Source organism: Ovis aries, chromosome 10, assembly GCF_016772045.2.
Source record: "Ovis aries strain OAR_USU_Benz2616 breed Rambouillet chromosome 10, ARS-UI_Ramb_v3.0, whole genome shotgun sequence".
Classification (NCBI taxonomy): Eukaryota; Metazoa; Chordata; class Mammalia; order Artiodactyla; family Bovidae; genus Ovis; species Ovis aries.
In genome coordinates, this window is record NC_056063.1 from 53637748 (window position 1) to 53653604 (window position 15857).

The 15857-nt window shown below is 42.7% G+C and overlaps 1 protein-coding gene across 2 annotated transcripts in view; it reads right to left on the minus strand.

Annotated features, from left to right (window-relative positions):
- The window catches only part of EDNRB (endothelin receptor type B), a 29741-nt gene extending 15243 nt beyond the window's left edge, over positions 1-14498 (minus strand). The window contains exons 1-2 of one of the 2 annotated variants that reach the window (XM_042254967.1): positions 14436-14498; positions 13075-13606 (exon numbers count right to left, since the gene is read on the minus strand). In XM_042254967.1, coding sequence (XP_042110901.1) covers positions 13075-13554 — 480 coding nt within the window. In that variant the 5' untranslated portion in view covers positions 13555-13606; positions 14436-14498. Of the gene's footprint in view, positions 1-13074; positions 13614-14435 lie in introns of both variants that reach the window. The other variant, XM_015098228.3, reaches the window with a different exon arrangement.
- Between the last annotated feature and the right edge of the window lie 1359 nt (positions 14499-15857).

The window sequence follows — 15857 nt, forward strand, 5'->3', positions numbered from 1 at the left end:
GTTTCTAGGTCCGTGCCACATAACTTAAATGTTTGGGGCCCGCTTAAAATTAAGTTTGAATACGTATTACTTATCATTTATCAAATGTGAGCCAGTCAGAAAATATTCCCATTACTGACACTGGTTTGCAATGGTGATGGCTCATTTGAGAAAGAGCTTTTGTTAGTGTTGTTCCTTGGAGCAATGTAGTGTCCATCTGACAAATGATAGCCTGTCCTCAGGCTTGCCTCTTTCCCCTAAAGCTTCCACTGCTTTGCTAGCACATTTCTTTTGTATAAATAAACACAAATAAGCAAATAAACACTAGATTGGAAACAGTCATGGTAATACTGACTATAAGGTTTCTATTCAAAAATGCCCATGATTTCATAACTTCATGTTGAAACAGCTGTTTGAGAAAGAAAAAAGGCAACAGAATACTACAAAATTTCATATCATATTGTAAAATTATTTTTACAGTACATAGTTTTACTATGTACTATATACTATTATAGTATATCCATATTTTTATATTATATAGTTTAAAAATTTTCTAAAAGGATAAACAGTGTGAATAGAAAATCAATGTCTTTTCTTTAAAGGTATTGCTAAATGAGTCTTACAAAATCTTTCCAACTGGGGAAATTTATATTTTCCAATTCTTTTTTTAATTAAAAATTACATTCTTGACAAATTAAATGGAGAAAATCCTATTAGTAGATACCATTCTTAATACCCAATGGAATCTAGACCCATAGGGTCAGGAAATGCCAAAGGTAACCATCTTGCACTAACAAATGTTCAATTGTCTCATTAACCATAACCACCATTCTCCTTTCTATTTTTCAAAAATATTAACAGGATGCACTGAGCTTTAACTGGTTCTTAGTTTCAGAATATTCTACAACAGTTTTAGTGGCTAGCATAGTGCCTGGCACACAGTGACTGCTGATTAAATGTTGCTGTTCAGTCACTAAGTCATGTCTGACTCTTTGCAAACCCGTGGACTGCAGCATGCCAGGCTTCCCTGTCCTTCACCATCTCCCGGAGTTTGCTCAAACTGACATCCACTGAGTCCGTGACGCCACCGAACCATCTCATCCTCTGTCGTCCCCTTCCCCTCCTGCCTTCAATCTTTCCCAGCATCAGGGTCCTTTCCAGTGAGTTGGCTCTTAATGATGAATGAATGAGTTCATGGATGAGTGAATGAATTTGAGCATAAGACAGACATCTTGTATTAAGACTTGTCATGAGCTTTTCAGTTCCCATATTTGAAACAATTCTTCTGAGAATTGAAATGACTGGGCTTACTACTGATTGATTGATTTTGTACTGTCTGGTCCAGGTCCTCCTCCCTACCAGATAGATCAAGTCTTCTTGACACAGAAAGCCAGGGCCTCCGGAAATGAGGCGTTGGCTCTTCTCTGGGAGTTCCGCTTGCCAAGCAGACAGGAAAAAGTGGAAAGAAAAATTCCTCCCCTCCCCTCTGTCTCTCCTCCTCAAACGTGTCAGGGAAATGACTGGTATAAAACAGAACCCACTATTTCTCACTATCTGATGGGATTCTATGAGGTGTGTTATTTGTAAAAGTGGCGGAGATGAATGCAGAAAGCACAGAGATGCTTTCAGGAAGGTGGGTGAGCAACACATTACAAGTGACAACCAGGGTTACTTTGCTAGACTACTGTCGTTCCATCTGGTGATGAACTGTGAACATTTCTTTCAAATGACTGATATTATAGAAATATTTTTACAGTCAGAGTCAAAAGAAGGAAATAATGGAGCAGCTGTGTTTCACAAGTTTGGGGAAGGGTGTATTCTTCTGCTTTTATCTCTGTTTCCTGTGGCAGATAAGAGTTTTTCTGCATTTGAACGGGCGTTTTAATAAGATAAGACACCCTCATTCAAGGATTTCCCATGTCTGATTGATCTCCCTTTCTTCTTTTTCTTTAATTCAAACTGGAGCTCTGTGACAACCTAGAAGGGTAGGGTGGGGAGGGAGGTGGGAGGAAGGTTCAAGAGGGAGGGTACATAGGTATACATATGGCCGATTCATGTTGATGTTTGGCGGGTACCAACACAATATTGTAAAGCAATTATCCTTCAATTAAAAATAAATAAATTTAATTTTAAAAAGTACAGGGAGAGTTTAAGCTGCTGGTCAAGTGCACAGAAAATATTTTCTTGACTTACATCGTACTTGTGCCTTGGGGACAAGTATCAATTACAAGTTCCATCTTACATCCATTAAAATAAACTTAATCACTTAAAGAATAGGCCAGAAATGCCATTTAAATACATTGGAGAAGGAAATGGCAACCCACTCCAGTATTCTTGCCTAGAGAATCCCAGGGATGGGGGAGCCTGGTGAGCTGCCGTCTATGGGGTCGCACAGATTTGGACACGGCTGAAGCGACTTAGCAGCAGCTGCAGCAGCAGCTATTTAAATAGACTACGGTATGAACAGCACCCCCTGGAGTTGTGTAAGACAGAGACCCTGTCCTAGGACTCTGTTGTGTGCACTCCAGCAAAGAAAGGGCTTTCCACTGCTCTGAAAAGATTCCTAGGACTGGCTGAAATAGATGAACGACTCCATTAAAACAAGTTAAGTTTCCAGAAACAAAAGCTCTGAGAGCAGCAAAGAAACAGAATAAAAAGAAAAAAAAAAATATGTCTTAGGAGTAAATTAACTTCACCTTAAATATAAATATGTCTTAGGAGTAAATTAACTTCACCTTAAATATATATCCCTTCTCAGGTTACAATGAAATTTATTTCCACGTCTGTAACAGGCCAATAAATAACTGGATGGCTACTCTTCTATGATCTGAACCTGAAAACTTATCCTCAATTTGTGCTTAAAAGCTTTCATTGACATGTCACATGTGTTGAAAAGATTCAAGTAAGAGCATTAAGAAATGCTATTCACAAATCTAGCTTTATGGTCAAATTCACTTCTCTGAGCTGAATCTTCTAAGATCACTGTGACACCTAAAGAAACTAAAGAATTATAACCTGATGATCTCATGGGCTCAGAAAGTGACTCTCAAACTTAATAAATTCAACAAATCTTATTAAGTCATTTCATGTCTTACTTGAACCTAATTCTATCCAGAGAATGGTTTATGGAATAATCTGTGCTTAGAAAACATTTGATTACTATGGAAATCAAAAGCTCTTTAATATAAATTAAAAACACTGTGTAAGGGGGAAGGAGACATATAGAACCTAACACCCAAAGAATTGGGTTACCCCTTTCTGGAAAGTAAAATGAAGCTAAGGAGGAGAGAAGTAGAAACACAAGGGTGAGAAGGCACGAGTATGTCTGGAAAGGAATCTTGGGGACAAAATGCCTCAGTCAACTTTGCTGATATATTTCTTTCTTTTTTTGATGTGGACCATTTTTAAAGTCTTTATTGAATTTGTTACAACATTGCTTCTGTTTCATGTTTTGTTTTTTTGGCTGTGAGGAATGTGAAATCTTAGCTCCCTGACCAGGGATCAAACCCATACCCTCTGCACTAGAAGACAAAGTCTTAACCACTGGACCCCCAGGGAAGTCCCTGCTAATAATTTCTGACTCAAGAACAATCCTCATTCTCTCTTCTTTCTACCACTGCATTTTGGCCATTTTCTTATTCCTTTACCATTTTCACCAGAGGATCTTTTAGGAAAGACAAATAGTAAATCTCTAAAATAAAAGCATTGGAAAGAAAAAAAAAAGTCTAAAATTAGAGAATTTGCCAGCTAAGGTACATCCATATACCATGCTCAGCTGTCTCCCAGACATAACCAACCTCTTCTTAATTTTGCAAAGTCCTCAAAGAAAATGCTTCACATCATAAATTATATCTAGAATTGCTTTTCAGCTCAGGCTATATCTGTCAACACCCTTGAAAGCACTTAATCACTTATTATTAGGCATGTTTCTCTAAAGATCATCAACCATTGCATATTAGCTACACGGTGAAAACCTTATTTGGTTTTCTTTGGAGAGTGAAGACCCTGGCTCCCTGGCTACAAAACAACATGGTCTTGGCTGTACCATCCTCTTGTACAACTATGGAAATACCTTCAGTCTTGAACTATTCATTTAAAATGAGCAAAGAAAAAAATGTAAAGCCTTTGATAGATAAGCCTTACCATGTTGAAAGAGACATTGCCTTGACATTTTAAGAGCCTTAGATTTATGGAGTGACCGAGTGACAGATCAAAGGCAAACACAAGAAGAATCATAGAGTTAACCCTGGGAAACCTTCCATTGTCCATGGCCAAGGGTTTGCCAATCATTTCATCACAGGCAACCACGGGCAAAATGTGAAGCAGTGTATCAGAACTAGGAAGTGTTGAGTTTTTGGGTTATTTGACATCTGCTATTCATGTTTCACTTTCATGCATTGGAGAAGGAAATGGCAACCTGCTCCTGTGCTCTTGCCTGGAGAGTCCCAGGGACGGGGGAGCCTGATGGGCTGCCATCTATGGGGTCACACAGAGTCAGACACGACTGAAGCGACTTAGCAGCAGTAACATTGGCCTCTTATTCTGCAATGGCCAATAGCCTCATATATATATAGAAAAAAGAACAAAAATCTCTTCTTTTTCATTTGGACCGTTACAAAAATATGAGTAGAACATATGTCAACAAGCATTTGTCTGCAGTTGACTGTTACAGGGTATTGGAGTGTTATATTTATTAATCAACTCAAGGTTATTCAAAACGAATAGTCTTACCCTTTATTAATACTTTTAAAATATTACTATTTCAAATATGATTAATTGGTGATCCTTAATTTTATTTTTTTTTTTTTTGCTTTAAATAAATGAATCTCAGAATTATCTAGGTTCTGTTCTAGGCACAAAATGCTTCTTCTACTAACATATCTCTATGTGCTCAGCTGTATCTGACTCTTTGCAACCTCATGAACTGTAGCCTGCCAGGTTCTTCTGTACATGGAATTTTCCAGGCAAGAATACTGGCATGGGTTGTCATTTCTACCTCCAGAAGATCTTCCTGATCCAGGGATCAAATTTGTGTCTCCTGCATTAGCAGGCAGATTCTTTACCACTAAGCCACTGGTGAACCCTAACATATCTCCAGATATTACTAAAATGTCACTAAAATATCACAGTTACTTAACTGGACGTATGAACAGTATCGTTATCTTGGGCAAAATTAGACTCGCCTACTCAATGTCAGGGGCTTCTCGGGTGCATCAGCAATAAAGAACCCACCTGCCAATGCAAGACACACTGGTTCAATCCCTGAGTTGGGAAGATCCCCTGGAGAAGGGAAATGGCACCCCACTCCAGTATTCTTGCTTGGGAAATCTGGAATGAGAAGCCTGGCGGCCTACAGTCCTGGGGACTGCAAAAGAGTCAGACATGACTCAGTAACTAAACAATGACAACAACAACCTCCATGATACCTTTATTTCTTGTGTTGTGCTATACACATAAACTTCCATTTATTAATCAGAGAAGTATAAGTTCGAAAGTTAAATTTGATGGTGCTCTGTTCACTTCTACTTCTAACTATGAAACTAGTTAACCATACACAGACTTGTTAAGTGCTAGAAGTAGTCTAAGATTGAAAAGTGAGAAAGGTGCTTTTGATTGAAATATAGCTTTGATTGCGTCCCAAGCAGGAAAGCCTGACTGACAAAGTCACTACAAGGTCATTTCACTCAAAACTCATTTGAGGGTTCAGTGAAGCAATTCCCATTTTGACATACCAGCATTTTAATGTTATATGCATTCCACCTGAAGTAGTTACATGTTAAAGATCAGTAGTTTTTGCCTCTCAGACCTATGAAGGCAGCTTCTTTGCCTCCAACAGTGGCCTCCAAAGTCTTAACAATAAAACCATCTAGAGGCACTCCAAATAGGTCACCAGCTTAATTTTTAGAAAGCTCTCCACAGCCACTAGACATCAGATTATACTTGGATCCTTATCAAAATAATGTCCGTGTAGATATCTGTCATCAGTTTATAAGGAGATTTGTTTTCAAACGCAATTTGTGTGTGTGTGTGAGCTCTGTTGTGCCTGACTCTTTGCAACCCCATGGACTGTAGCCCACTAGGAAAAAAAAAGTCCATGGAATTTTCCAGGTAAGAATACTGGAGCAGTTTGCCATTTTCTTCTCCAGGGGTCTTCCCGAACTGGGATTGAAACTGCATCTCATAACTTTAGGATCTTTACCAGTAGGGCCACCTGGGACAATACTAAATGCAATTTGCTTACACATAGAGGAAACTATATTTCTATTATTTACTATATTTATGTTAACTATATATATCAACTCAGTTATCCATGTAAATACAGCACAAAGAGTGAATTTGTTATAATTTAAAAGTTTGATATTTGCTCAAGCATTTTTAACTTCTTGAGATGTTAAGAGAAGTTGAAGAAATTTTCAGTTCAAGGCTTTTAAAAATATCACTGCTAATCCAAACGAAGCAAACCAACTAATCAATCAATCACTAGCAACACATAAAACTTCACAGGATCTATAGGTACACTCAGCTCTTCCTATGAAACTTTGACATTGGTGCTATTCCAGGATTCTATAGGCAACAAACATCTAGATTATTTCATTCATTTTAGTCTTACAAGAAGGACACAATAAGTAGTTTGTGAATAAGGAGAGATTCACCCTCCCATCAGATACTTAAACACTAGTTTGTGGGTCAGTACATCAGTTCAGTTCAGTTCAGTTCAGTCGCTCAGTCGTGTCCCACACTTTGCGACCCCATGAATTGCAGCATGCCAGGCCTCTCTGTCCATCACCATCTCCCGGAGTTCACTCAGACTCACATCCATCGAGTCTGTGAGGCCATCCAGCCATCTCATCCTCTGTCGGCCCCTTCTCCTCCTGCCCCCAATTCCTCCCAGCATCAGAGTCTTTTGCAATGAGTCAACTCTTCGCATGAGGTAGCCAAAGTACTGGAGTTTCAGCTTCAGCATCATTCCCTCCAAAGAAATCCCAGGGTTGATCTCCTTCAGAATGGACTGGTTGGATCTCCTTGCAGAACAAGGGACTCTTAAGACATACATAGCCCATATAAATACTGGCATAGTGATTCATGTTATATTTTAGAGATAGACATTGATACATATAAATGTGTGTATATATGTATGTATATGTGTGAATATATATATATGGGCTTCCCTTGTGGCTCAGCTGGTAAAGAATCTGCCTGCAATGTGGGAGACCTGGGTTCAATCCTTGGGTTGGGAAGATCCCCTGGAGAAGGGAATGGCTACCCACTCCAGTATTCTTGCCTGGAAAATCCCTTGAACAGAGGAGACTGGCGGGCTGTAGTCCATGGGGTTGCAAAGAATTGTACTTGTCTAAGCAACTAGCACTTTCACTTTTAACTTTTCATATATATATATATATGAAAGTGAAAGTCTCTCAGTCGCGTCCAACTCTTTGTGACCCCAAGGACTATACAGTTCATGGAATTCTCCAGGCCAGAATACTGGAGTGGGTAGCCTTTCCCTTCTCCAGGGGATCTTCCCAACTCAGGGATTGAACTGGGGTCTCCTGCATTGCAAGCAGATTCTTTTAATGTCTGAGCCACCAGGGAAGCCCGTATAAAGAGGGCTTCTGACCAGGGCTCTCACCAGGGCTCCTGAGTCAGGGAGGAAATCCTGATAGACAGATGTTGTGGGAGACTCAGCAAATTGAAGCTCTAAAAGGGTTTCAGATAATCATGTGAAATGCTGGAAATAAAGGCTTATTTCTCCTCCTCAGCAGCACACACTGGGGTTGTCACTGCATTGCATAAGAACATCCAGATGAAAAATGAAATGCGAGCATCCAGAGAGGATGTTTAAAAATATGTAAGTATATATGTATATACATATAATGTGTGAATATATTAAATGTTATAAAAATGTATAGATAAGTAGAGAGGTGAATATTACTGGTTACAGTACCTGGTACAATGTAACCAAGTAAAAATGTTATTAGAATGTGTATGAGTGTGTGTGTGAATAAGAATGGAAACTGTTTTTTGTGTGTTTGTTTTAGCTTTTGCCATTATAAGCATGACTACAAATAACATCTTTGTATAGCTTTGAAACATCTTACATAAACTCGTGATTCAAACTAAGAGTACAACAATAACTTTGGGGGACAGTATAGCAATGTCTGTCAAAATTACAAAGGCACATATCCTTTGATTCAATAATTCTAATTCTAAAAATTTATCCTTCAACTATAGTCACACATGTGTACAAAGCCATACAAAAAGGTTATTTGTAGTCAAGTTTATAATGGCAAAAGCTGAAAAACAAACCAATTTCCATTCTTACTCACACACACTCTCTCACACATTCTAGTAACATTTATTACTTGGTTACTTTGTACCAGGAACTGTGATCAATGATAGTCACCTATCTACTTGTCTATACATTCTTGTAACATTTAGTGTATTTACATATGAATATGTATAAAGACATATGTGCATGTGTGTGCTCAGTCGCTTAAGCCCTGTCCTACTCTTTGCGGCCCCAGGGACGGGAACCTGGCAGGCTCCTCTGTCCATGGATTTTCCCAGCAAGAATACTGGAGTGGGTTGCCATGCCTTCTTCCAACTGACTCAGGGATCGAACCCACGTCTCCTGTGTCTCCTGCATTGGCAGGAGGATTCTTTATCGCTGAGCCACTGGGGAAGCCCATATACACATACACACATATTTTTAAAGGACCTCTTTAGATGCTTGCATTTCATTCTCATCTAGATGCTCTTATGTAATACAATGACAGCCCCAGTGTGTGTTGCTGAGAAGGAGACATAAGCTTTTATTTCCAGTATGCTTACATGCCTATCAGCCCCTTTCGAGCTTCAGTTTGCTGAGTCTCCCACAACATCTGTCAATCAGGGTTTCCTCCCTGACTCAGGAGCCCTGGTGAGAGGACTGACTCTGTCTAGAAGTTTCCAGAGAACGGTTCTCTGAAACAGTTGAGGCAGAAGAGACACATTCTCTGAGGTTTGTCAGCGCTCACAGCAGCCCCTCCCTGAGAAGTCCCATCCTGTTTCTATAGCTGCATCAAGGAGCATGGCTTTCAGCCAAATCTGTGACATTTTGTGGTTTGTCAACTTTATTGAACTCTAGAATTACTGAAGAGAAGTCGCTCAGTCATGTCCGACTCTTTGCAACCCCATGGACTGTAGCCCACCAGGTTCCTCGGTTCATGGGATTTTCCAGGCATGAATACTGGAGTGGGTTGCCATTTACTTCTCCAGGGGATCATCCTGACCCAGGGATTGAACCTGGGTCTCCTGCATTGTAGGCAGACGCTTTACCGTCCAAGCTACTAGGGAAGCACTGAACTCCAGATTAAAGTTACAGATTCATGTTGAAGTTTCCATACCCTGGGTAAACCAATAGATGAGTTGCAGTATTCTATGAACCCTCAGGAATTGTGAATGTATATTATATTATGTATTCATTACAACGTGCAGATGGTATAGAATCCGCCTGCAATGAGAGAGACACAGGTTGGATCCCTGGGTTGGAAAGATCCCCTGGAGAAGGCAAGGGCTACCCACTCCAGTATTCTTGTCTGGAGAATTCCATCCTGGTGGGCATGGGGTCACAAAGAGTTGGACAAGACTGAGTGACTAACACTTTTTCTTTCATACATAAATTATCTATTTATATATTAATTTATATAGCATATAACATAGATAATTAAAACTGGATTTTCAAGAGACTAGTAACACCCCAGAAAAACAAAATTAGAAATCACTAGAATACCCCACTTTAGGCTAAATTTAAATGACACTCATAATTCACTTAAGTTCCTTTGTGTAGAGTATAATACTTGAATACTGAGAAATTCTAAATGCATTTTTTAAAACTTCCTTATATAGTGACACAATTATTTAAAGAAATAAATGGCTTTTAACTAGTCCTGGATTCAATGTTTTTGTAAATAAAGACTTTAGAATAACAAATAGTGATATTATCAATGTTATATATTATAGATCATCTGAGGGAAATTTCAGCAGATAGGAATCTCTAGATTATGAAATTAAAACTGAAAACGCTTCCCAAGTAGACTACTGTGTGGTAGTATATCATGATGTAATTGCACCATTATACTCCAATGAGGTCCTAACAATATTCCAGGTTGGAAGAGGTCATGCTGTGAGCAGCTCAATCTGTGCAGGATGGGAGGACCATGGGTTCTAGGGCCAGAAGGCCTGGGTTCAAGCCCTAGTTTCATCACTTTCTAGTGGTGTGACATCATCAAGCAAGTTACTTCTTCATCTCTTGAAAATGCAATTTCCCCATCAAACAGGGGTGATAACAATACTCCCTCCATAGGCTTTCTTGTAGTGATCAAAATGAACAAAACCAAGTACACAGTGCATAATAAATGGTAACCATTATTATTATATTATGTCTCAAGTGACACATTTATGCATATTACAAACACAAACCAAAGGCCACTATGTAGGATTCAGTGATGGCAAACCTAGCAACAGGACCTAATTCTAAGTGATGGATTTGTTCATAGCCAATAAGGATGACTACAGGGCCAGATTTGTAATGACTCATTAGTTTGTTTATTTCAGAAACAGAAACACAGGTTGAACAGACTTAATGGTTTCAGGGAAAAGAATGTAACTTCCTAGGAAAATCATAAAAGAATTTGAAAGGGAAGGAAAACCTGTGTGCCCCTTTGGGAACAGGCTTGCCTCTGGCTTATTGAATGTAATCATTTGGTCAGGCAGAGAAAGTAAGATGGTCCTGAAGAGCTGATTTACATCTGATGCCCTCAAACCTATCTTCCCTACAGGATTTCACCTGCCTGCTGACTTAGGAGTTAGGAGGATATCTAAGTCGGCTCACTCACCACATGAGGTTTCCTGGCACCTTCCTTAACAGATCTTTCATAAAACTAGCAAAACTAGATGTAATCTTCCTTTTCAGAAGGATCTTATGATGCTGGGAAAGATTGAGGGCAAGAGGTGAAGGGGGTAACAGGATGAGATAGTTGAGGAGTGTCACTGACTCAATGGACATGAGTTTGAACAAACTCCAGGAGATGGTAAAGGACAGGGGAGCCTGGTGCACTGCAGTCCATGGGTCGCAAGGAGTTGGACACACCTTAGCGAATAAACAACAACAAGAAATCACTTACTTTAAAGTTTTTCACAACACACTGTACTCTGAAGTTTCTTAAGTCAGGTTTGAGGAATGCCTCTGCCACATTAGAACAGTAAGACTTGGTCTGTAGGACTCCTAAAATGGGTTAATTAGGTTCTAATGGAGATGGGACTGCATATAAGGGGCACATTTAAGCCCGTGCTTCTCCCAGGAAATCCTCAGAGTTCATCAGAACTGGTAGTCATGCAGGAAGTTAGGGTTTCATCTATTTATCCCTCATTTCTGGGAGTGTTTCTTTGTAGGACCTGGCTCCTAATCTAAATATTATTTCTAAATCTTAAAAATCTCTAGAATTCCTTAATGTATGATTTTTTGGATTAGGATTTCCAGAGATTGATAAAAGGCAACTTAAAAGCATCCTATCTGGTAACTTCTCCTGTCACAAAGCTCCAAGAATTCCCCACAACCTTTTCCTAATCCTACATGACTTCCCCCTCCGCGCCCCACCCCTTGTACTGAGCCCAAAGCTAGCTTTAGGCAAATCCCCAAAGTACATTCTGAGTCCCTCACACTTTTGGTTCTGTGTTTATTGGTGACTTTCTATTGCTGATTACGATGGGGATGCAGAGTTTTACATATTTGCATAGTCCTTTAAAATATTCCATCTCTTTCCCTTAGGCTGTTTTCTCAATGCCACAAAATTCCAGTTGGTGGGTTCCCTGGTGGCTCAGATGGTAAAGTGTCTGTCTGCAATGCAGGAGACTTGGGTTTGATCTCTGGGTTGGGAAGATCCCCTGGAGAAGGAAATGGCAACCCACTCCAGTACTCTTGCCTGGAAAATTCCATGGACAGAGGAGCCTTGTAGGCTACAGTCCATGGGGTCACAAAGAGTGGACACGACTGAGCGACTTCACTCAGCAGCTTACTGTAGAGTTAAGGACACTGAGGTCCAGAGATGTTAGGATATGTTCAGAGTTTCAAAGCAAGCGAGAGTCAAATCATGTGGAGGTTTGTGTCCTGCCCTAGCTCTTCATGCCCATTTCCTCTGATGCCAGTGGTAATCACACAATGATGTTAGCTACTGAAACTGTGACAGACTGCCGTTAGGTGTTCTTGGTCTTGTCCGCAAAGTAATTGATTCGGTGCAGTTTGCACTTTGGAACCTGACAGATTGGGCCTGATTTTCCTCAGCTCCATCACTTACTCCTTGTGAGACCTTGAGCATCCTATCATTCATAAAATGGAGTCATATCTACTCATAGGTTGTTAGAAGGAGGAAGGAAAAGTAACACATTTATCCCGGTGCTTGGCCCATCATAGGCATTCAGTAAAGAAAAACCAGATAGGATACAGTCATTCACAGCAGATGAACTGTGTTTTCCCACTCACCTATCTGGGACTTTTTCCCTTAGGTCATTCGTTTTCTAAAAATCTATTCGTTTCCCAAGGTTAGTATGCATAAGAATCACATAGGTATTGTAAGATGCAGGTTCTGATTTAATAAATCTGGGGTAGACATGGAGCTCTAACAAGCTTTCAGGTGATAACAATCTGCCAGTCCATGGTCCATGAATCTCTGAGCAGAGCGAATATACCTTTGTGAGCTGAATTTAGGGACAAGGTCCTTCAAGACCAGTACCTTTCAAACTTTACCTGGGGGGTTTGTTAAAATACATTTCTAACAAGTTCCCAAGTTATATTTAGGCTGCTGGTCTGGGGACTATGCTTTTTCTAGGCTTAGCAGGGGGCTACTGAAACCAGAAGGGTGTTTGGTTCCAATGATTATTGGAAGTGCGGGGCGGGGGGGGGGGGGGGGCGGGAAGCGGGGGTGTAGGGCCGGAGGGTGGAGTTGGGGGAGCCGGGGAGGGGGGATGGCTCTTCTTGAGGAGCCTCCCTGCAAAGACTTTCCCATCTTCCTGGTCCTGAGGGTGCGCCCTCCCATCGCGATCCTGGCAGGCATCCCTTACCTTGTAGGTATTGATGGGGATATCAATGATAATGTGCAGCAGGTCTCCGAGAGCCAGGCTGGCTATCAAGATATTTGGACCGTTTCGCATGCACTTGTTCTTGTAAATGATTCTCAGCAGCGTGGAGTTTCCGATGATGCCCAGCACGAACACTAGGCAGGACACCACCGTGTTGATGTACTTGAAAGTCTCCTTGATCTCTATGGGTCCATCGCACGGGGGTGGGGTGCGCGGTGGGATTCCCACCATCCTTCCCCCTCTAGGAACTTGCGGTGTTGCGGACGATCGCGGCTCGCTGGCGTTGGACCTCCCGGGCCAGGAGGTCTCAGTCGGGGTCTCCATCATCTCTCTGGTCCCCAGAAGTGGCTGAGTGGCCCCGGCTGGCGGGAATTCCCTCTCTTCTGCTTGGATCCCTGCCACGCCGCAGGCAAGGATCAGCGCCACCAGGGCGCGTCCGCACAAGCTGGGCAGCGGCTGCATGCTGCTGCCTGCTCCAGAGGGAGTCGGGTGGCCGCTCCTCAGCTTTCCGAGTCTAGAGACTAGCAAGGGAAGGAAGACAGGACACCCGGGTCAGCGTCCCCAGCCACGCCCCTGCAAGCAGCTGTCCCGGAGCGCAGCAGCGCCCGCACTCTCAGCGCGCGAAAGTATTAATAAGTCGAGCTGGCGCTGCAGTGGGGAACTCTGGCGCGTGGGACTCGCCTGCGCCCTAAACGGTCCCTCCAGAGCCAGCTTTCGCTGGTTTTTCCTCCCCTGCGTCCCCTGAGGGGTAAATGACTCGCAGTGGGGCGGGGTATCCTGGAAGGGGTGTGACGGGGAGGAAAGGATGGGTGTCCAATGCAAAGCTTTGAGCTCCTGGTGTGCGCAGAGGGAGGAGTATTCGTTCCGGCCAACGGCGCGCGGGTACAGGGGAAATCAAGGCACCTAGCGATCAAGGGCATCGCCAGTCTCTGCATTTGACTCCCCAGCAACCCCGGATGCCGCGTGTCTGGACTCCCAGACCCCTCCCTTCCCGGCTGCCTGTGGTCTGTCTCCTTCGGCACCGCTCCCACCCCCCATACACACCCCAGGACTGCCCCGGCTGATTAAGAAAATCTCCCTGACATCTCCACTTGGTCTGATTGGAAGAGTCTCTATCTGCATTAACTCGGAAGTTTCTATCCCCTCCGAGTGACTTCAAACGCTCAAGCCCTCCTTCACTCCAATCCCATTTTAATCTGTTGCAGCTACAGGTTTTAAACACACACACACACACACACACACACACACACACACACACACACACACTAAGAAGTAATCCAAACTGAAGCCCCAGGATAAGGTTCAATCACAGATTTGATTTAAACACCAAGCAGAACGGTTACCTCTTGGTCCGGACGCGCCAGGCAGGGACCTCCTTTCCCCGGCGCGCGGCTGGGTTCCCGGCTGCCCGGGAGCAGAGCGCGCCTCCCTTCAGCAGCGGGAGGGTCTGGCTCTGACGAAACGCCGAGGGAATGCCTGACCGTGTAGCCTCTGCAGTTTGCTCGGGATCCTTGCTGTCCCAAGACAAGTACTTTTATTCATTCGTCCGTTCCCCATCAATCACCACCAGACTCCTTCCGTCCCTAGCGACCGCGCAGCAACCTTTCCCCTGGGGCGACGCCTGGACAGCATCAGTCGGACCTGGCCGCTGCCATACTGGGCAGTCCTCGGACAGAGATGCGTCCTGAAAGGCTGCGGATGTATCATGGCTCAAAGCGCTTCAGATGACGAGCCTCGGCCAAGGCCAAGTTTTGACACAACTCCTGGCCCTCGAGGCTGGAGACTAGAACCTGGCTCTGAATTAAATGTGTTTAATGCCCGCTTCCTAGGTGGTGCTAGTGGTAAGGAACCCACCTGCCAATGCAGGAGACAAGAGACTAGGGTTGCATCCCTGGGTCGGGAAGATTCCCTGGAGGAGGATGTGGTAACTCACCCCAGTATTCTTGCCTGGAGAAGGCCCATGGACAGAGGAGCCTGTCGGGCTACAGTCCATAGGGTGGCCCAGAGTCTGAAATGACTGAGCATAGGCACACGCAACGTCTGCTAAGACTCCCCTGCCCCAAAAGTTAAACGTCCCACGGTGATACCTAAACTTCGATTAGTTGGGGGTGTCTGGTGCTCTTGGCTTAAACAAAAACTATTTATTTTGTTGTTGTTGTTGTTGTTGTTGTTTTGAGTTTTCTTTTTCTTTCCTTGATTTTTGGAGGCTAATTACTTTACAATATTGTATTGGTTTTGCCATACATCAACATAAATCCGCCGTGGGTGTACACGTGTTCCCCATCCTGAACCCCCCTTCCACCACCCTCCCTGTACCATCCCTCTGGGTCATCCCAGGGCACCAGCCCCAACCATCCTGTATCCTGTATTGAACCTGGACTGGCGATTTGTTTCTTATATGATATTATGCATGTTTCAATGCCATTCTCCCAAATCATCCCACCCTCTCCCTCTCCCAGAGTCCAAAAGACTGTTCTATATATCTGTGTCTCTTTTGTTCTCTCACATCCAGGGTTATCATTACCGTCTTTCTAAATTCCATATATATGTGTTAGTATACTGATTGGTGCTTTTCTTTCTGGCTTACTTCACTCTGTATAATAGGCTCCAGTTTCATCCACCTCATTAGAACTGATCCATATGTATTCTTTTTAATGGCTGAGTAATACTCCATTGTGTATGTGTACCACAGCTTTCTTATCCATTCATCTGCTGATGGACATCTAGGTTGTTTCCATGTCCTGGCTATTATAAACAGTGCTGCG